Source organism: Setaria viridis, chromosome 2 (assembly GCF_005286985.2).
Source record: "Setaria viridis chromosome 2, Setaria_viridis_v4.0, whole genome shotgun sequence".
NCBI classification, from domain to species: domain Eukaryota; kingdom Viridiplantae; phylum Streptophyta; class Magnoliopsida; order Poales; family Poaceae; genus Setaria; species Setaria viridis.
Window position 1 is genome coordinate 26,312,424 of NC_048264.2, and position 22,442 is coordinate 26,334,865.

The 22,442-nt window shown below is 45.8% G+C and overlaps 1 protein-coding gene and 1 long non-coding RNA gene across 6 annotated transcripts; one reads left to right on the forward strand and one right to left on the reverse strand.

Moving 5' to 3' along the window:
- The first annotated feature begins 3,044 nt into the window (after positions 1-3,044).
- Positions 3,045-11,564, forward strand: LOC140222062 (probable LRR receptor-like serine/threonine-protein kinase At1g07650). 4 transcript variants are annotated; one of them, XM_072292198.1, is made up of 24 exons: positions 3,045-3,180; positions 3,719-3,860; positions 3,986-4,057; positions 4,143-4,214; positions 4,791-4,862; positions 4,949-5,020; positions 5,122-5,193; positions 5,283-5,354; positions 5,450-5,521; positions 5,668-5,739; positions 5,817-5,888; positions 5,997-6,068; positions 6,156-6,221; positions 6,800-6,865; positions 6,958-6,996; positions 7,106-7,164; positions 7,546-7,925; positions 8,010-8,205; positions 8,360-8,527; positions 9,147-9,265; positions 9,361-9,571; positions 9,657-9,891; positions 10,355-10,505; positions 10,966-11,564. In XM_072292198.1, the coding sequence occupies exons 1-24, from the start codon at positions 3,045-3,047 to the stop codon at positions 11,332-11,334; spliced, it is 3,057 nt and encodes a 1,018-aa protein (XP_072148299.1). In that variant the 3' UTR covers positions 11,335-11,564. The 4 variants fall into 4 exon arrangements, with proteins under 4 accessions (XP_072148299.1, XP_072148298.1, XP_072148296.1 ...); XM_072292197.1 differs by lacking the exon at positions 10,966-11,564 and adding an exon at positions 9,973-10,010 and having other exon boundaries at positions 10,355-10,494; XM_072292195.1 differs by lacking the exon at positions 8,360-8,527.
- On the reverse strand, positions 3,174-12,941 carry LOC117844827 (uncharacterized). 2 transcript variants are annotated; one of them, XR_004637944.2, is made up of 7 exons: positions 12,657-12,941; positions 10,925-12,149; positions 6,638-10,848; positions 6,443-6,517; positions 4,756-6,301; positions 3,499-4,318; positions 3,174-3,338 (listed from the first exon to the last, which is right to left on the reverse strand). It is a non-coding gene; the product is annotated as an uncharacterized lncRNA (long non-coding RNA). The 2 variants fall into 2 exon arrangements; XR_004637943.2 differs by having other exon boundaries at positions 6,443-10,848.
- Positions 12,942-22,442: the final 9,501 nt, after the last annotated feature.

A 22,442-nucleotide genomic window follows, 5' to 3' on the forward strand; every position in this document is an offset into this window, starting at 1 on the left:
CTAAAAATATACCTTGTTGTTAAGTTAATTTACAATGGCTCCATCAAACGATAGATATGTTTATGTGGAAAATGCAACAAAAATTATGTTACTTTCAAGAATCACAGAGTGCATTAATATTTTGGGCATGTATGAGCTTAACTTCCGTATTTCATTAGTCATTATTACTTGACATTAGGATAAACGAATTATGCAAGGCTAATCCTTTGAGTATATTTTTGTGTCCTAATAATGTCAGGCAGAGTATCAAAATCCCGTTGTAATCGACAGAACAACCGGAGTACTTCCCTAAATTATAGATGGTCGAAACCACGTAAAGATTGAAGAGCTTCGTCTTGTTTTTTTTAGGAAAAGATTGAAGGGCTTCATACTTCTCTGTTCACTAGCTAAATTCCCTGTACTTTGCCGTCTTGACGTGAAAAATTTATATATCCTTCGAACGATAAGAGGCCGAAAGTAATCTTGGGCTATGTCAAAGCCCAACTTTCAAAGGCTAGAATCCAATCCCAAGCAACTCTATCGTCTTCGCATGCCACATCGCGGATTTCTTTTTATTAACGGAAAAAGATTGCACAATATTTGTGTGTAACTTGCTTGTAAATACGTAGTACTTCCTCATTTCAAAATATAGGAAAGCCAAACATCACTTTTTCAACACTAATTTTTTAAACCATATGCATGCTTATTAGTATATTCACATTCCACATATTTTTTATATGAACTGATTTTATAACAGTTCTATTTATATATATCTGACGGGTGATTAATAACCCAAATATATTACTTAAAGGTTTTTAAAAAATCTACTACATATTAGTAGATTCTTCTTTCAGGACTCAAGAGGCAGCCAAAACGTATAGACAAATAGGCAGTTACGCTCAAGTTCGGCTCCCGTCCGTTTCAGCGATTGTGTCGAACAATATTATGCGCCAAAATAATGCAATTTCAGGGGGACCCCACAGTGTCAAACACTATTCAATGCAGTTCAGAACTAGTCAAAAACGGTGTTCTCTTCTGAAATGTAAAGAAACGAAAAGGAAAAAACGGGTCAAAACTCCATAGGTTATCTCATGATTATGCTGCACACCCCTTTCTTTATCAGTTATCTCATCGGACATATTTTGTTCTTTTCTTCCTTCTAATTTCAAGAGGTTCCATATTTTGATTGATGATGGCAACATCGAAAATGAAACAGAATCATATGCTTCGGAAAACCACTGCTCCTTCCCTTTTTTGTTACTGAGTACAAGTTTTTTTTATTGTATAAAATAAACCCCTGAAGGGAGTATATTTTTTTTATGGAGCTATATGCACTAATAGCAGTTATTAGATTATTTGAACATTCGCTGACTTGCTGGTTAACGTTTGAAAATTACAAGAGGGCATGGTCATCTTGTTGAAATGGGCACTTTTCAACTACCTACCCACTAAGCTTGTCTGCGTGACTGTTAGATGCAAATCCACGCTTAACTGCTGACCATTCTAAATTTCTAATGTGAGAGAAAAGTATATATAATTATATATACACACACACTTCATCTTTGTTTGCGCGGCGCGACCATTACTAGTACGTGTGCGACCAGCGTCGAATGGCTTGCTTGATTTGATGACAAAATTTTGGCATGTCAAAGTTTTAGCAAACCAACTTTTTATCACTATTTGTTTTATACCAAAATTTGCCAGCATCTCTCACCTACCCTATTTTTGGCTTGCCAATATTTTGGTATGGCTCGAAACCAATGGGAATTTTGACGGCACAGAAGCCGACGGTCAGAAGAGCTGATCTTATCGCCTTGACGGCTGACGCGTTGGTCTCCGAGGAATGCAAGCACGCACGGCCTCCGTCCTTCGATCGGGCGCTGTCGCCACGTGGGTCCGGGGCAGACGTCGTTTTTAGTCAACAGGTTGACTTGGACCCGGGAGAGACCAGACCAGCCCGCCAGGCTGGAAAGAAGAGCACACGATGCAGAGGTGTGGGTGAAGGAAAAATCTAGCCATGGATAAATCTTCTTTGATAAAAGGAGAATGATGGATTGGACAACGTGATTACGTGATGCTGTGTAGCGTGATGCTGTGTCGCTCTTTCTGTTTCGTCTCGATCGCGCTTTCGAATTTGGATGTTACCGAGATTAGTTCCTTGATGTAGATCGTAGAGTACCATAACACCTATCTCAATGGAATCAGCTTTCCGTGGAGGGCTCGCTAAAATCACCGAATCAAATGTGATCGTTGTTACGTTATAAGAATCGTTCAGTATGGTCAACCATCAAAACCCCACCGCTTCTTTCTATGAAAAACTATTAAATTAAGTTGGAAATCAGTTTCTTGGTACGATTCAATTTTGTCAACTTTAAAGTTATTTTTTTAATCATAAGAATGCCCGTACGTCGGATAGTCAAGCCATATAGCCATTTCTTACATCAACAACAAAAGCCGACCCTCAAAATCCGGAGGACAAACTTTGGCAGCGCGTTTAAACCTAAACCGTTTGATTCGAACAAACTTTGCCTAGCTAAAATGAAATGGAGATGGAGTAACAGTGCTAAGCATTACAGAGAAATTTATCAATTTGGAAACAAGATAGCATCAGTCAGGCACAAAAATTCAGCGCAGCACAATGCATCCTAAAGAGAGCATGCAACGAGTACAAACCACGTCGACAGCGACATCCATGGCGTCCCATACTCGTATGCCAAGGCCGCACCAGAGAGATTCCCACCAACGCGTTCCGATCCTCCTGGCGGCTGGCTGCGTCTGCGTCCGGACAGGCAGCAGCAGACCAGCAGTTCAAGTGTACTGTTGCAGCAGCAGCGCCCAGTACAAGCCGCCAATGATACCGTGCGCGGCTCCAAAAGCCTCTGAGACGCCTTTATTTTACGAGATAGGAAAAGATACAGAGATATATATACTCCTATATAGATATATATCTCGTCACTCTCTTCATTCCTTTGCCTAGAGAGAAACGCAAGCCACTCACTGCTCTCCGGTCTCCCTCCACTGCCGCCTTGACCATCCACTTGGAAGACAGGGGGGAGCAGGGAGGGATGGCGTGGAGGCCGCCATGTCCAGGTGCCTGGAGCTGCTTGGTGTTCTTCCTCAGCTTGATGCTCGCTGAGGCCGTCCATGGCGTGGGGGCTCCCACAGCCGCTCCTCCGGCTCCGAGGCTCGCGCCAGCTGAAGGTGAGTCCTGTTCTCTCATCGTGCTCCGGCCTCTACGCGGCTACGCCGCTGCCTGTACTGCATTGTCCTTTCCTTTCTTCTCTTTTCTTTTTTCAGCTGTTGTGCATGGACCAAGTTCTTCAACCTTTTTGGAGTCCATCTTGAGTTGCCTATAGTTACTGCAACACCAAACCAGCCCAAGAATCTCCATGAAACAGTCATGCACTCATGCCCCCCCCCCCCCCACCCCCCCCCCCCCCCCCACCCCAAAAAAAAAGAACAGAGAAAAGCTTTTTTGAAATAGCAAATGGAACCTCACGATAGGAGTTGCGAGCTTACCCAGGAATTCAGGGCTATTCAGTGTATTCACCGACCATCCGCCAAATGTGAATGTGATCGCTGATCAGAGCCTGAGCTGCAAACCAGCATCCAATTGATACCCAGCATGTTGCTGCAACCAGAAATCCCTTTGCTCCTCCTTCCTCCATTCGACTCAAATGCTCTGTTCTCCTCATCTGCTGCTGCTGAAGCCGCGTGCTTTGCAATCTTCCTTTTGCAGTGCGTGTCCTCGGCCGGATCGCGGCCACGCTCGGCGTGTCGCACTGGGACTTCGCCGCCGGTCCCTGCGACCACGGCGGCGGCTCCAGGGTGCACTGTGACTGCTCCTTCTCCAACGGTACCGTCTGCCATGTCACCGAGATGTACGCTTCACTTCTTCGCAGTTCCTTTTTTTTACCTTTCGATGATCCTGGTGTCACTGCGTTTTTTTTAATTCCTTACGCCAACAAAATTGCGTGAAGGTTTGACACCATGATAATCTACGCAGATTCTTGAAGGAGCAGAACTTCTCTGCTAAGCTCCCGCCTGACTTCGCCGACCTCCCCAACCTTCTCCAGCTGTGAGTTCTCTACAAGTGGTCAGACTCATGATCCATGTAGTAATATCGTAGAGGAAGAAGACTGACCTGTGTTTCCGTGCTGCAGAGATCTAAGCAGGAACTTGTTCCATGGTGGAGTGCCTGACCAGTGGGCCCGGATGAAGAAGTTACAAGGACTGTGAGTGGCCTTGCACTTTCCTCTTGTCCCCACTGTTTGCTTGACTAGTAGTACAACTAAATGGAGCCTCAGGGAAAGATTCGTGCCACTGGATGGTGATTTTCCTGCAATTTGTGAAGCCACAGTCATTGTCTCATCTATGGTGTAGGGCCTAAGGTGTCGGCAAGCAGAGCATCTAAGATAGCAACAAATCAGACCATTCCCAAGCACATTTTTCTCCCTAACCCGTGATAGATTAGGTGGCTTTTGTCCTACGTATGTCAAAAGCTAACTTTGTGAATACTAGTCATCACTTGTGCACTTATGCCTACTTTTCCAGTAGTGCAGATATTTTTAGGTTCAAGATTCAACACAAGAAAAATAAATTTAACTACGGGCAACATTAACAATGTAGTATTTCCAGTCTTTCTGCACTCGGAAATTCTTGTTCATCCAATGCAATGCTGTAAATGCACTATGTGATTTTCCAATGATAAGCATAAAACGTATTTACTACAAATGAAGGCAACAGAGCAGAATTTTGTAGAATCGAATCACACACCATGATGTTGATCTGTTGACGCCAAAGTCATGCAGGTCACTGATGGCAAACAGATTGTCAGGGCAATTTCCCATGGTTCTCACAAAGATCACAAGCCTGACTAACCTGTAAGTAACAAGTCTGGCGGAAACCATTTCAGTTAACTAGTTTATGAGTTACCTCTCCGAATTATAGCCGGCGAATTAATCTGCAGGAGCATTGAAGGCAATGAATTCCATGGGCCAATCCCTCCTGAAATTGGAGGTCTCATTCGAATGGAGAAGCTGTGAGTGTATTTATATTATAAAACAAAACGTCAATATATGATTATTGCTGGAGTTTGGTCAATGTAGTTTCCATGACTTATGTCCTCATCCTGAAACTCAGAATATTATCAGTCAATGAGTTCACTGGGCCCCTTCCAACTGCTCTTTCATTGTTCAGTAATTTAACAGACTTGTAAGGGTACACCTTCATCTATAATTTTCCTGCTTTCTTTCGGTTTGAAGAGTCTGTTGATAATGTTTAACTATTCAAACTGGAAACAGGAGGATTTCTAGCACTAATTTTTCTGGAAGGCTGCCTGATTTTTGGGGCAAATTGAAAAGACTTGAAAAATTGTGAGTCAGCAAATTTGTTATGAAACGCATTTCTTATCCACAGAAATACCAAAGGTTAATATCTTATTTATTTAATGTAACTCCTCATGGTGCAGGCAAATTGGAGGATCTTTGTTGGAAGGGCCTATTCCCTCAAGTCTATCTGAATTGACAAACCTTTCTGATCTGTATGTCAGCAAAAATGTTTGGAATTTTTCTCATAATTTTACATATATAATGATATTCATTTACTGGGTGTATGTCCTTACAACCCACCAAAAGAAGGTTTTGATTAGTTTTCATTAAATCATGGTTATGTAACTTTGTCAAACAGGAGGATTAGTGATCTGAGAGGTAGTGGATCAGCTTTCCCCGATTTAAGTGTAATGAAATCCATGAGAACATTGTAAGTTTGTAGTTTACAGAGTTTTCAAGGTCATCATGTGCCGGCTTTGATGTGATAATTTTTTTTCTCAAATACAGGGTACTTAGGAAATGTTCCATCAGTGGAAGCATCCCATCTTACATTGGCTCGTGGACAACTCTTAAGCATCTGTAAGCATGTTTGTAAAGACTACAACACATAATAACAAAGTTACAATATACAAAAGTGCTAAATGTTTAAATTATTCGCATATTTTATTATCAACATTATCTATGCAGGGATCTGAGCTTTAATAAACTTAGTGGAGAAATACCACCTTCTTTTGCTAACTTGCGAGGTGTAGATTACATGTAAGTTGTGGCACTTTCATAAACTGAAATAAAGATATCAACATTTCATTGTGCTTTGAATGCATCTCTACCAAAATTGTCTTGCAGATATCTAACGGGAAATTCACTCTCTGGGAATATACCTGGATGGTTATTGAGAAGAAACAAGATCACGTAAGTTATTGTCTATTTGGGCACATTCTCAGGCAGCCTGTCTCTCTTTTAAAGAAGATAGGTCCAGGACTGCCTGATACCTACAGACATCCATGAAAATTTGTCACATATCTTTCTTTTCCAGGATGTTTTAAAGATATCATAGAAGTTAAGTAGGATTTCAACTTTCTAAGGTGTTGGGAAATTTGATCCATAAAAAGCATCTTTTATGTGCATTGTACCTTGATAATCAAGGATCCTATCACATGGGGGTTCTTGAACTTTTTCAGGCCAAGGGGATGTTGTAGCTCCGCACCCTGCCAAATGTCAATTACCAATCTTTATACAAGATTGTAGAAAACTTATAAAAATGTTCTTATTTTTTCGATGTTTGCGATAATGAAAATTGCTTTGAATCAGATGAGTTTTCTTCCTACCTCCACTCTTGTGTAGCTGGTGACTGCAATGCTGCATAGAGAAAAAGCGTTCGATATACATATGTACATGTAACTAAGAATGGCAATAATACTATAACTGTTAAGATTGAACTTAGAAGTAAAATATACAATTAGCATATGACGTAAACCGATCATATGCAGGGACATATCTTTTAATAACTTCACAATGGGGAGTTCAGGACCTAATCAATGCCTTCAAGGAAGTGTGTAAGAAACCTTTAGCATGGTACCCAAATTTCTTGCCCTTCGTAATCCTTATGAAAATGCATAACCCTTTACTGTGGATCCTTCTATTGCAGCAATCTGGGGGAGAGCTATTCACCTGAAATGGACAGTCTGTAAGATTCTTTAGCCTGTTGCATCAGTACATTAAAAAAACTTCATACCAGTGACCTATCTAAACTCTAGACATAATAACATGTTCTAGTTCCTTTGCCTTCTATGCAGAAATAGTGTTCAGCCATGCTTAAAGAGGAATTTCCCATGTGTTGCTTCGAATGGACAATGTAAGTTGATTCTCAGTGTTGCTTCACAGTTAGTCTAAAGCACTGGTATAACACATTCATGTACAGAAAGAAAAAAAATGTTTTTTTACATGCATTTCAGATGGATGCTGATAATTACGACAGACAATGGTAGCGTTGATGATGATTAATTAACTTTGGATAAGTTACAAATTGCATGCTATTGCTTGTATAGGATTATCAAAATGGTAAACTCGAAATAAGCACACCCATTAAAATCACTAACTGAGTAACTAGTATAATCTGGGACTACTTCCCACAGAGTACACTGGTTTTAAAGTACATAAAGCTCAGGCTGTAGCTAGTTTTCTTCTTGTTTTAGAACTGAAGCTGCATGGAACCTTTACCTACACATTCTCACAGATCAATATTCACTGCATATCAATTGTGGTGATAAAGAAGCAATTATTAACGGAACCAAATACGAAGCGGACACAACACCAAAAGGTGCTTCATTGCTGTATGTAAGCCCAGGGTCAAACTGGGCATTTAGCAGCACTGGGAACTTTATGGATGACAACATCACTGACGACAACTTCATTGCAACAAGCATATCAAAATTGGTCATGCCCAATTCAGAGTTGTACACCAAAGCCCGTCTTTCTCCTCTTTCGCTCACATATTATGGGCTTTGCATGTTCAGCGGGAGCTACACGGTTAATCTCCACTTTGCTGAAATTGTTTTCACAAATGACAGCACATATTGTAGCCTTGGCAAAAGAAGATTCAACGTGTTCATACAGGTAAACTAGATTTTAGCTGTTTCCTTTTAATTATAACATTTTCCTTTTGTTAGCGGTGATACTACAATAGGCTTTGAACCTCAGGGAAGAATGGTGCTCGAGAATTTCAATATTGAACAGCCCTCTGGTGCGGATGGAAAGCCAGTTATCAAGACTTTCCAAACATACGTCACAAATCATACTCTAGAGATTCAGTTCTATTGGGCAGGAAGGGGGACAACAGGCATTCCATATAGAGGTTCTTACGGTCCACTGATATCTGCAATAACAGTAACTCCAAGTGTGTTCTTTGGACTCCTGGTTTGTCAATTTTGAATATTCTGTTCCACTTTACTATGGGCAAGGACACACTATTGAATATCATGTGTGGTGTTATTAGTTGTGCGGATTATAGTTATAAAAGAAAGCTGTTATTAGTTTATGTTCATGTTCAGATTTCCAGATTCCGTTGGCTGTTGAACCTCCCAAAACTCGAGATAGCAAAAGGAGTTCAAGGGTATCCATTGCTTTAGTGATTGGAATCCCTGTTATAGCAATATTCACTGCTCTGATTGTTGGCATTTATTGTATTAAGAAGCGAAGAAAGAGTTTGATGCATAAAGGTACAATAGCTAGTTTCTCATTCAACTCATTTCAAATTTTATGTTCATTAAAAAACTGGTAATAACTATCTTTCACTTTTTTGGTAAACTCCTCATGCTAGAGCACACCTACCGCTAAGCTGCACTAGGAATTCCAAGATAATACCGTTGATCCAAAATAAACAGAAATCTCATAGTATACAATTTCCCTTGACAACAAAACAATTAAGTCAGGATACTAAAGCTTTGCATATTACTGTTGTTGGAAATAATCCTGTGTGTGTCCAGGTTCACCTAGTGTCTAGGTTCATTGCTATTAGTGCTAGCTAATTTCAGCTTCTAGTTAAAAGAGAATAATATGCAGATCATGTGGGCATTGACTGCATTAATTAGGAGGATATCATGGGCAGGTTGCAGCCCTGTACCAGCTATATATATGTGAGAAAACGATGAAGGCAGTGTGGCCAGCATCACCGAAAACTACTTGTGCTTGTGTGAGTCCACCTGAGGAAAACTAGGGTGTGTCTGTGATAGACACCTAGAAAATGAGGGAGTGATTCCCAACAACTGTGGAAACAATAAAACATCCATATCTATGTTAGTATATATGTTAATGACCTCATATAAACCCTTTCTATAGAACTCAGAGCTCTTGACCTGCAAATTGGCTCCTTCACTTTGCGTCAAATCAAAGCGGCAACTAGGAACTTCGATGCAGCTAACAAGATTGGTGAAGGTGGTTTTGGTTCAGTTTACAAGGTCAGTCAGCATTTCTTCCCACACATAAATTATGCAGACGTTAGAACTGCTAAAATACAACTTACACTGGAACATTGCCTTCACTGACTCAACAGGGTTTATTATCTGATGGCACCATCATTGCTGTCAAGCAGTTATCATCAAGGTCTAAACAAGGGAATCGGGAATTCGTGAATGAGATAGGCATGATATCTGCACTCCAGCATCCTAACCTTGTCAAACTTTACGGTTGCTGTACAGAAGGAAACCAGCTCTCACTAGTTTACGAGTATATGGAAAACAATTGCCTTGCACGAGCTCTTTTCGGTAACAATACTCTCCATGTTTCTTCATTTACCCCGTTTAAACTTATGCTCCATGTTAGAACTCAGACTATTCCTATGTGGTCCAGTTGAACAATACAGACTGAGACTGGATTGGCCAACAAGACACAAGATTTGCCTTGGGATAGCAAGAGGTCTAGCATATCTGCATGAGGAGTCCGCAATAAGGATTGTGCACCGAGATATCAAGGCCAGCAACATACTGCTTGACAAAGATTTGAATGCTAAGATCTCAGATTTTGGGCTAGCAAAACTTAATGAAGATGATCACACCCACATAAGCACAAAAGTAGCTGGAACAATGTAAGTGTTTTTCTTCTATGCCCTTGTTTCTCTTGAAGCATGAATCAGATCCACGCATCCAATTGACCTATAATGCTACAGATTAGAAGCTCTAGAAGGGAAGGCAATTAGAAGCAATGGTAATGATGAACATTGCAACATTTTATCTAACGAAGAATACTGAAAACCTTTTAAACACTGAAGACATTTAACCTAACCAAAACACTGGAAAAACACAGAGAAATATAAAGTCATCAGCTAAGAGTAAGAAAACTACATGTATATGAGGGGTATCTTTGCTGCATATAAACATAAATAAATAAAAGATGCAACTAACAGCATATTGACAGTTTCCTTGAATTAAGGTACTTATTAATGATACTAATCAGTTCTTATTTGAACATCAATTTTCTGTGCACTTGTAAATCTATTGGACTGCACCACTTACAGTTACAGCTGACTTGATCATTCTGTATTCATGCAGCGGATACATGGCTCCTGAGTATGCTATGCGTGGTTATTTAACAGATAAAGCTGATGTATACAGTTTTGGTGTTGTTGCCTTGGAAGTTGTCAGTGGAAAAAGTAACACAAACTACAGGCCAAAGGAAGACTTTGTTTATCTTCTAGATTGGGTAACTCCTGAATCTTCATTCATAAAGAGCCATTTGGACCATGCAAAGCAATTATGGGCCTCAGACAATCATTTGCACTACAAACATCAATTGCCCATAGTGTTGGGACATATCAGTTTTCATTTAACACAAGGATATTTAATATGGGGGCACATTTAAATATCATCTCAATCCTGATTCCTGCATCCTATCCTTTTTATCTTACTAATCAAACTTCTCCTGGCCAACCCCATTAAAATTCTGTTTGATCCTAAATAAAAGGATATTCTTACCATCCCACACAACTTTCGATGTTACAATTTTAACCCTGGAGTGACAAAATGAGGAAACAGTACCTTGTTTTCTGCAAAACCAATGGAAATTGGATTATATCAGCATGCCAAACCCTACCATTTTTCATTTTATTCAGATGTACATACCTTGAGCTGTATGCTAATCGCATCTCTTAAATGTGTTTCAGGCTTGTGTTCTACATGAGAGAGGAGCTCTTCTAGAATTGGTAGATTCAGATCTAGGATCCAATTACTCAACAGAAGAGGCACTCCTGATGTTGAATGTTGCCCTGCTATGCACAACTGCAGCACCTACACTCAGACCAAAGATGTCGAAAGTTGTTAGCCTGCTTGAGGGCCACACCCCTCTTCAGCCCTTGCTGTCAGACCTCAGCCTTGCAGCAAGTAGCCTGAGCTCAAGTGGTGTACGCCGGAACTTCTGGCAAAACCTAAGTGAGAGCCAGAGCCTGACAGCAGAAGCTTCGTGCAATGACACTAATGAATCATCAGCCATAGATACAGATGGTAGCCTGAGACCATTGGTGAGTCAGATGTAGTGGATGTGCATCATAAACTAGGTGTACATGTAAGACCTAGTAGGGATAGGCCAGTATAACTATACCAAGTATCAACACTGCAACATAAATATCAAGTAGCAATAATGTAGTATATTGATGTCTAATCCTAGTAAGTGGTAAGTTAGAAGTATTTTAGAAGTCTCTCCTTTAGATTCAATGGGAATATTAAGATGATGATATTGATACAACACTGGAAGTTCCTTGTGTTCTGAGCTCTGACCCTTCTTTTACTTCTATTTCCAAAGGAAGATTATAAATTTCTCATTAATTCTTCATCTGAGTAGCTAACTACCAGTCATTATATGCAGATGTACTAATACCAGTTAGGTACTCAATAACTCAGCTCACCTCAAACATCATACTAAATCAATAATAAGCACCATAAAAAAATATTATTATCTCACTATTCAGATGCCTTCTTTAGCAAATGTTCCGGCAAAACAACTTTTAAAGTTGGAGCATCTGAGAGCATCAAGTGTGTCCCCATGCTGAACTGAACTCCCGTGACATGCAAACTGTAAGCATACTACACAGCACCCTCTTGGCTGTACCAGACGACAAGCATGTGTTGCTCTTGCTTAACTACAGCTAAACATAGGAACTGAACTATCCAAGTGGTTAGCTCGTAGAAGAGTGCCATCACCACAAACAGTGATCACAAGATCCACATCACGTGTTGACTCAGACAAATTACTTCCTTGCACTGAAGTCCAGCCAAGGAGCGCTGCAGGTACACTATAGCAGAGATCAATCGTGTACTTGTGAACTCTGCATCTGTCATCCAGATAAGTCGTCTGCAAGGACAAACCACAGTGAGGATAGGTCAGGGCCAGAAAAAAACATGAACCATATCAGGCAGCATCCATATAAATTATGCATGCAGACACCATGTCAGACTCGGACATCAAACAAGTCCGAAACATGTAGAGTCCCGGTCATTTCTCGGGTAGCTCGGTTCCTATTTTGGTGGCAATGCCCAAATCAAACACAACCACGAAAGTACGGAACAGGTTACCACAAAATGGCATTCTGATTCCTGATGCATTACGGCTTACGGGAAGTACTGTTGTACACTTGTACTGGATACTGCAAGTCCACACAGGCATTTCGTGCAGTCCACAGGCATTTCAACAAACACATGACACTGCACCGCCCAAACCCTCCCAGGATCGCTAGTTCGCACGACGCCCAGAAATGCCGAGACCCAAGAACCCCAAATTCCCCAAGGAAATCCCCAATTCTGACCGCACATATCGCCCGGCAAAGCGAAGAACTTTGGGATCGGGATCTTTGGCTCTTACCGCTACTGTCACCGGCGGACCGGCCCGGCATCCTTGGTGGCAGGGGTGGTTCCTACGCAACCCATGGGACGGGAGGGAGTCCGCCGCTGCTCGGGCTCGGCGGCGAACGAGACGGTGGGGCGTGGGGCGGCGGCGCTGGCTTCCAATGTGAAAGCAACCAACGGAAATCGAACTTCCTGCTGCCCTCCGTTTCATTTTCCCTGCTCACATATTTTAAGATTCAAAATTCGTAAGCTTGATCAACAATTTTAGCCTATGGTGTAAATTTATATTCTATAATATCATTAAATTCACACTCTGTTTTTATTGTACAAATATTATAGTTTCCCGTCCCAAAAGTATAATTTTATCCTAACTGAAGCAGTTTCTAACTTTGACCGTGTTCTAACATCAAATCAGATTTGTTAAATCGGCCATAAAATGTATTATTAATACATATAGTTGATATTATATATACGGGTTTTCTTCTTTTTGCATAAATTTGCTTTCTGTAAAAACTTGGGAAATTATATCTCGGTAAAAAGTTGCTCCATTATTCTTCTTGGGTTATGGGGACTAAAATTTAATCCCTGAATATTTAGTTAGATTCGTCTTACGAATTAATCTTCATTTATACAATTAATTTTATAATTAATTTATTTAATCTTTATTTATACAATTAATTTTATAATTAATTTATATTTAATACTTCTGATATCAAAAGCTTCAAACAACCCCTTGCTTCTCCGCCGTTGAAAGAAAAAGGAAAACTGACGCACTCACCTCGTCGCGGGGCTTGAGACCGCGCGGACGCGGAGCCGCGGAGCCCCGGCCGCCGGAGCATGGCGAGGTTGCGACGAGGGGCTAATCCCTGTGTCCTCCGTCTCCGCGGAGCGCTCGAGGAAGCGCCCGTGATCGCAGGCGGAGGTTCCGCGGCACGGACCCGAAGGAGTAGAAGGCGAGCGCGAGACGGCGACGGAGGGGTCAAGAAGCGGGTCGAGGTCAGTAGCGGTGGAGAGTGGATGGACGACGAGTATCTCCTGGAAGAATTCGGCCGCTGCGCCGGTCGCGTCCGGTAACATATCACCTCCCGGTGTTCCAAAATCTCACTCTCTGTCTAGCCTTGTGTTTTCCTAGCTGACGATAACATGAAAGAAGGACCCCTCCGCGTTGCCTCTCTGGGCGACGGGAGGGGCGACTCCACCGCCCCACAGAAGCCTCCGCCAGCGGCCCCCTCCGGCCGCCGCCGCTGCAGCCTGTCGAGCGGCGGCGGCAGCCCGCGACGGCGCCGAAGCCGGTCCCCTCGCACCACATCTCCTCCCCCCTTCCCCCATGTTCTCTTTCTCACTGTGTCGGGCTTGGAGCTCCAGTAGCGCCCATGGCAATGGCGGCCGGCCAAGGTAGCGGATCCGGGGTCTCCTGGGCCAGATCCGGTCCCTACTCTATCGGATCTGGGGTGCTGGCGACGGGACGGAGACGTGAGTGCCGGCGGTGGTGGGTCTCCTGTTCCCCGTTCGGGTGCGAGAGCAGCCATGCCCGAGCACGGCACCCGGACTCGGTGCATCCACGGTGCTTGGTTTCGGCATGGGGCTGGTCGTGCTCGTGCCCCGGGCCGGCGGTGGCAGGGCTCGAGCTCTCAAGGCCGACGGCGGCGGGGTCGAGCTCGACTGGCTGCGGCGGGGCACGAGCCCGCCCGGCCGGTGGAGACGTGGCTGTGCAACCAGCGCTTGGCCAAGAGCCCCCACGGCCTCCGCGCCGCTCTCGAGGTGCCTGACGACGCGAGGGGTCGGCGTCCTGCCGCTCTTTCAAGCCGTGCTCCCCAGCTTCTCTTCAAGGGCGGCGAAGGCTCCCCGTCATTCTCGGTGCCTGCGCTGCGCCGACGGGTCGAGAACTCGCCGGGGGAAATCCTAGCCCGGCGTTATGCCGTTGCCGACAACAGCGACCCCTACAGGTGCCGTTTCCTCCATGGAGGTGTTGTTTTGAGGCGTTCCCACCCACATGTTGGTATGGCCGCGCTTGCGCTGGTTGGAGCGACGCCGGTTGGGATGGTTCAGTCAGGAGAAATCCTAGCCCAGCTTTGGCTGGTGCCATCACCGACGACGCCCTCAGGCGTCGTGGTCCTCCTTGGAGGTGATGACGAGATCGCCCATCCCGAACTACTGTCGTCCGCCATGCCACAAAGCTGGTTTGTTCTGCTTGGTGTTCTTATGCCTTCCTCCTCCTTACTGTTCGTTGGCGAGGCTGTCATTGGCTGTTTGCCGCCGGCGTGATTCGGTGAGCGTCCTCTCCTGGGGCCTCTATTTCGTCAATGCTCTCCTTGTTGATGGTGTCAGAAAATCAAATGCCGGGTGGTGTATCCACCGCATCTGCCATTCCCCCTCAAGGATTCCTCCCCTCGAGCGGCGTTGAATGGTGGTACGTGGAGCTCGGATGTGCTGGAGGTGGCGCCGTCAGCTCCAAGGGAGGTCGTCGTTTTCCGGTAAGCTTTGGCTTGCGCGTCCTTTCGCCGCTCTAAGTCCCCTTCCTGCTGCGCGGTCACTCAGATGGAGGGCAGCAGCGGGACGGCGTAGCTACGAGGGGTGGGGCAAGGTGCAACGGTCATAGTGTAACCGGCAAGTACGTTGTTCGGTGGAGGCGCAAATCGGTGATCAATGGTTGTCTTTCGGTTGTGACATGTTTTGTCTTTGAATTGTCTGCGAGTTGTGTTCCTCCCGTTCCTCTGTTGTACTCTGGTGTTGTATCTACCCGTCCCCTTCTACTTCCATCCTGGCTCTTGAAGCCACTGTAACCGCGCAAATGTTATACCATCGCCGGCTTGCCGGCATACGTGGTAATATAATTTAGGTAGGACTCTTCGTCCCAATTATGTATATATATATGAAATTCATGTGACAAACGGCTCCCATTTTGTGGTAATTTTGCCCTTATATGTCACATTGCATTTGCAACCGTGTTGGTGTTGCTGCAGATTTTCTACCTAGATTTAGGGACGGCGGGTTGCGGAGTACGGCGTGGTGTCCAGCACTCGCCCAGCACGCGGCGCCGCGGCCACGCAGACGCAGCAGACGGGGCCCGTGTAGGCCAGGTAGGAGATGAGCGGCGAAGGGCGAGGGTTTCTGAAAACGAGGCGGCGGCCAGCGGCCGGCGGCGAGGGAGGTCTGGGTCTCGAGGGAGAAGGCCAAGCGCTCGTAGGAGCTAGCGACAAGGCGAGTGCTTAGTTTTCTTTTTATCGGAAGTTAACGTAGAGGTAACGAGAATGGTAGAACGCAATAACAGAGCAATCTTTCAATGATAAATATCTAAACCAGTGGTATTTTTCTGAAGTGCGGATCTTTTGATGGTACAGATTCAATTTTCCCTAAAAACTTCTTAGACTTATTCCAAATTAAAAAAATTAACTTAAAAATAAAACAAAAATAATGAGAGATGGCTCTCGACTCTCCCCTCCCCTTCCCCCTCCCGGCGCCCTCCCCACCACCAGCCCCACGCCGGCGTCCACCCCGAGCCCGGCAGCCAACCCCAAGGACGTGGCCTCCACCTGCCGCCTGGCCGCCTGCTCTCCCCTGGTGCCGGGAGTTTCCTCCTTTACCCCGGTCCCTTGCGTCACAGAGGGACGTTCCAAGGCTCAGAGGTGGATTGACGATTCCCCTCCTACTAGGAAGACTGGCGGCGACATCTCCCCGTCGTTCATGGAGGTCCTGCTCTTCTGATGTTGCACATCAGGTGCAACATCAGGGAGCCTCGGCTGCAGCCGAGAACGGCGCTCCGCAGGCGGCGCCTCGTATTATCCTACGGGAGGACAAGCGCAAGAGTATGTCGGTGGCGCGGGTGCCTGACGCTAATGGGTGGTCGCATGTGGAGAGAGCCGTCGGGAGCGACAAGAGCATCGGCGTCAAGCACATCATCCTCGTCGACTAGTCCCTGCGAACCTCTGGGGAAGATGTTTCAACTACTTCTCTCCTAGCCATCGTGCGGTAAGCTGCCCGTCAAGGACGCGCTGCTTCCGCTGCCGTGCCTTGGGGTATCGAGCCTACGACTGTCGGCAATCTTCTGATCGTCACTTCGGTGAACCCCGGCCCCATCGTTTGGTCTGGCAGCCGAAACCTGTCCCGGCCGGCGAACCGGTCCCTCCGGTGTGCACGGCTCCCCAACCTGACGCCCTAAGAGGGGGGGCACAGGGGTGGAAGCGCAGGTGCGGGATGCGAAGGAAGGCTGGCGCCGGAGCTGGGAGAGGTGCAGCCGCTAGTCAACCCGACGCTCCCGACCTGCACGAGGACACTCCTACCCCTACGGTCTCAAGCGGCGATGAGCCTCCGGCCGGCGGTGAGGTCTACTCCCGGAAGCCCTGGCGAATCCTTGATCGTTCGACTGCCATCTCGCAAAGGGAAGATGGACTTCATCGCGCACTGGTCGTCTCCATGCTTAGCGGCAACTCTGATTCCATCCTCGCCAGCATCGCTAGCCAGTTTTAGATCCAGGTAAATTCAATGACCTTTCAGCGTTTTGGGCTCGAGAGATTTCTCTTGATCTTGCCGAGTGAGGAGCTGCTAGAGAGGGTGTACAATGGTGGTCGGCCGATCATTGCCCCAACCCCTCAGGCTTCATGTTATGCGATGGACGCGCTTCTTACATTCAACGGTGGCGACCTTGCCGTCGGTAGTTGAGGTGGACATTCGTGGCATTCCAGCTCATGCATGGGGATTGACAACGGCGGAGTTACTCCTCAGTGATCACTGCTGGATTGGGGGCCTTCATCCGAACACGGCTGATTGGCGGGACGTGTTCACAGTGATGACCTGGTGCTCGAACCTGACCATGATTCTGCCAGAGATGGAGCTGCAGATCGTGGAGCCACCAATGGAGACTGGAAGCCCGCGCCCTTAGAAACGTACACTGGTTTATCCAGTTACAATCTCGGCCTCGGTCGATCCTACGTCAGGCCCAGCGGATCCTCCTGCTCCGCCTCCGGTGATGACGAGTGGCGTCGTCGACGGCGGCGGCGCGGTTGGGCTCGCCAGAAGCTCCTCCGGCGCAGGCGGGTGCCCCTTGAATTTCGGTGTATGCGCGGTTGGGGTCACAGCTTGTGATTGAGGGACACGTGGAGCAACTAGATGATTCCGCTACCTCCTCGGTTCCTCCCCTGTGCGTCTCATTGGTTCCTTCCGCAGACATTCATGCGGTGGCGGCCGCCTCAACTCCCAATGGGACCTCGAGGGCAACGGCTAACGGTCACAGTCCACGAAGCGGCCGTCAACAGGCCTGCCCATTGAAGCAGCAAATTTTGAGGGCACGTAGGCCCAGGCAGCAAGCCCTGGCGTGCACAAGATCTCCCTGGAGATGGGGGATTTGGTTCCCGCGGACCATGTGAAGATACTGTCTGTTGGCATGGGCTCCCATGGGCTGATTGAAGATGAAGTAGGAGTTTGGCCGGCGCCTTTGGAGGCCCATGATGGGAATGCTCTCCGAGTCGAAAGTGACATAATCACTCAGCCTCCCCTGGGTGCGGACGAGATCTTGACTAAAACCAGTGTCTGCACGCCAACGATGGAGGCAATGTGATCTTTTCCCACTGTTGTTCTTCCATCGCCAAAGACGGCTGCTGCGCCCAAGATCCGGAGTCTTCCCGTCATCCCCTCACCGCTGGTGCCAAGCTACCCAAGATCGTCCGCTAGTGCCAAGCTACCCAAGATCATACTTGCGGCGACGTCAAAAGCCCCAAGACGCTGACTTGAGATTGCAGGAAGATGGTGAGATTGCCACAGCTGTGTCTCCCACAAGGAGCTCTCCACCTAGCAAGAGGTCAAGTTTCATGGCAAAGCTTTCCAAGAAGACGTCCAGAATTCTCCCCACACCACACACCAACAGGATCCGCCAGCGGGCGTGCACGCCGGCTGCACCTCCACGCCGTAGTCAGCGCATAGCCGGAATCGAGCCTGAGGCGACTGGTGATGCTTCCTCCACCAGAAACAAAAAGAATGTGATGCGGGCGCTGGACATTGTCAACGGCTGTTAGCATGCCAAATTGTGAACCACAAGCGTACGGATCAGTTGTAGCTTTTCCCTCAGAGTACTCCCCTAAGGTTTATCAATACGTGGAACTTATAGCACAAGATCTATTTTAACTAGTATTGTTAGTATGGACTTGGTGTTGATGAGTGATTCAGATGTAATCTACTAAACATGCACAGACAGATAACATATATAGTAGAGGTAACCAATTTAGAGCAACCTAGACTATGCCTATGTTGTAATTTTAAGCATAGATAGCAAAGCAACACATATATGATCTTAGTAAAAAGTATCTTTAAATCTACACCTCCAATTTGCCTCCTGAAACCCCCTATCTTACGTAAGAAAGACCCCGTCACGATCCCCTCTATTAGCATAGGTAGATTAAAGACACGATCAAAAGAACATGTTATATTCATTGGTAGATCAGGTATGCAAATCCGGTCACCACGACCACAAGAACATCTTAAGCAATTTATCATCGATTAATAGATCGAAAAGCAAGCAAACCCAATAGAGCATAAAACCATAGAAAAAGATACTTGGATCGCTAAGAACACGAACAGATCTATTACTTCACCATGAATGATTGTACATCACAAGATCACCATCGGGGTCCTACCTTAATCTTGATGACTCCTAGCTCCAAAACTCCAGCGTGGTCTTCCTCACAGGGTGATCACGCCGGCAGAGGCTTGCCTACGCTAACACCTAACAATTGCACGGCCCTTAGCTCTCCAAAATGGTGTCCCTCAAGCTCCTTCTGCTTGTCTACTGCTTCACATCGAGTACGTCGTCTCCAATTTGCGGGCTTGGTAGTTTTGCGAGGTATTTATAGTCCAGAGGGCGCGTGGTAAAAATTGGAAGGTGAGGGGGGCGAAGGAAACCCCAGGCCGATCGGCTTGGGAGGATCCAGGCCGATCGACCTAAGCCTTCCTTTTGCCCTCTCGTGTCCTGCTTCATCTCCAAGTCTCCTTAGGTGATCTGGAATCTTCTTTTCACTTGCATGTGGGCTTGGCACGTCGGTAGCTTCCGGATGAGACTGATCTTCAATAACTTTCCAAATCTCCACTTGATCTTCTCCGATTCCTCTTTGATCTCGAGGTGATCCTTGCTATATCTTCATAAACTTAGCCCCTAAGCAATGTTGGAGGGTTGCTTGCCAAAGATGGGCACCAGGGGGCGCCAGAGAGTGCTAGCAGGATCGGCTTGGGCTCCTCTAGGCCGATCGGCCTAGCCCCTTCCTGAGCCTGTTGACCTTCATCTTCGTTTGATTCGATGCTCATTCAATGCTTTATCCAAAAATATGCTTTTAGTCCCAATTTCTTGCAAAAACACAACATTCTCCAAAATACGTTGCATATGTGAAAATGACCAGTTTATTAGGTGTAATCGATAGTTTAGGTATTAAATTCATGTCATTATTGAAGATAAACAGGAGTAAATGTATGTCAATCATGAGCGTCAACGGACATTGTAGGCGAAACTGAATGTATCCGCCAGGAGGCGCTTGATGAATAATAAGATGTTTACTTGGTCCTCATCACTTCTCAGTTCGCATGCCCAAGCCCTTGCAGCTTTGTTCGGCTGGACTGTCCCTGATGAGGAGGTGCTGGAACAGGAGCTGAGGGCCTAATTCCTTTTTCATGTGTGATCTGTTGGTTGTCTTTTTTGTGTGTTATCATGAATGCGTCCAACATCCTATGCTGGAATGTGCGTGGCCTTAACTCTAGGGCCCGACAGGACTCAGTACATACCTCGGTTAGTGCTTCAAAGATCCATGTAGCATGTATCCAGAAAACAAAGATGGTTGGGATCTCTCAAGGAACAATACTATCCACTCTTGGTTCGGATTTCTCTCACTTTGCGGAGCTACCTTCGGTTGGGGCCAATGGAGGGATTCTGGTTGCTTGGAAGCATTGCCTTGGGCCTGCGGCGTGTCCGCCGAGTGAACAATTATTGTATCTCAGTTTAGTTCAGACCAACTATCGGGCCAACCTGGTGGCTCACATGCGTGTATAGGCCTCAAGGAGACGATAACAAGTTGTTATTTCTACAAGAGCTGAGGCATGTGAGAGCGGCATGCTAGGGACCATGGATAGTATTGGGAGATTTTAATCTTATTGTGAAGGCTGAGGACAAGAACAATGACAATCTGAATCGGGCAATGATGGGCAGGTTTCACCGACTAATCAATGACCTTGGGTTAAATGATGTGCATCTGCATGGCCCCAAATTTACATGGTCAAATCAGCAAGATTCACCCAAGCTGGTGAGGCTGGACAGAGTTTTATGTTCTATAGATTGGGATCAGCTTTTTCCTAACAACTTGCTACAAAGTGCCACCATGGATGGATCTAACCATTGCCCACTTTTACTCAGTCTCAATGCTATCAAGCCGGGGAAGGCTAGGTTCCATTTTGAGGGTTTTTGGACCAAATTGGAGGGCTTTCAGGAGACAGTAGAGCTAGCTTGGGCATCTGTTCCAGCGTCTACATGTCCCTTTGCTACCCTGGCTACAAAGTTCAGAGCTACGGTCAAAGGCCTTCAAAGCTGGAGCCATAGGAAGATCGGCCATGTTAACTCTCAACTTGGATTGGCCAAGGAAGTCCTTCATCAATTGGAAATAGCACAAGATGCTCGAATTCTATCTAATCAGGAAAAGTGGTTGCATCGATGGCTTAAGAAGCATTCCTTAGCCCTCTCATCGCTGCAGTGCACAATTGCTAGAAGTCGATCTCGTATAAGCTGGCTCTCGAGGGAGATGCCAACACAGCTTTGTTCCATTCACATGCCAGGCACCGCAAACGAAAGAACTTCATCTGCAAACTCACCTCTGAGGATGGGCATGTACTCACCAGTCATGAGGAAAAGGAGGAAAATATTTTTTTCCTTCTACAGCAGGCTATTGGGTGAAGCTCATGATCGAGAGGTTACTGTCAACCTGGAAGAGCTGCCATCCCACACCATGATCTATCTGGGCTGGAGGCTCCTCTTTCTGAGGAAGAAGTTTGGAAGACGATTTGTTCACTACCTTCTGACAAGGCCCCATGGCCAGGCAGCTTTACTAGCAATTTCTGTAAGGCATGCTTGCCTATAATAATTAAAACTGATGTGATGTCAGCTGTCTCAACCATTTGGAGCAGAAAATTTGGAAACTTTGATCTATTGAATTCAGCCTACATCACTCTCATACCTAAGAAGGATGATGCCATACACATCAAAGAGTACAGACCAATTAGTTTGGTTCACTCCTTTGCCAAGCTCATTACAAAAATATTAGCCAACCGCTTGGCAGGCTGTCTTGATCAGATGGTCTCTTCCAGCCAGAGTGCTTTCATAAATGGGCGGTTTATATAGGACAACTTTATGCTAGTGCAGCAAATGGCTCGTTACCTTCACCAACTGAAGCAAGCTCGGATTCTCTGAAGCTTGATATAACAAAGGCATTTGACTCAGTCTCATGGCCCTTTCTGTTGGAAGTATTGAGAAATTTGGGCTTTGGACAGATCTGGTGTGATATCATCAGTGGCCTGCTCACTTTTTCATCCACACAGGTGATACTAAATGGCATTCCTGAAGAGAAAATCACATATCAGCGTGGATTGAGGCAAGGGGATCCATTATCGCCAATGTTATTATTCTAGTCATGGATGTGTTATATTACATGGTGAAAAAGGCTTCAGAGGAGGATCTACTTCAACCACTTGCTCGAAGGGCTTTGCATCACCGAATGTCACTCTATGCAGACGATGTGGTATTATTCCTAAGGCCTTCAGCTACTGACATTGATATCAC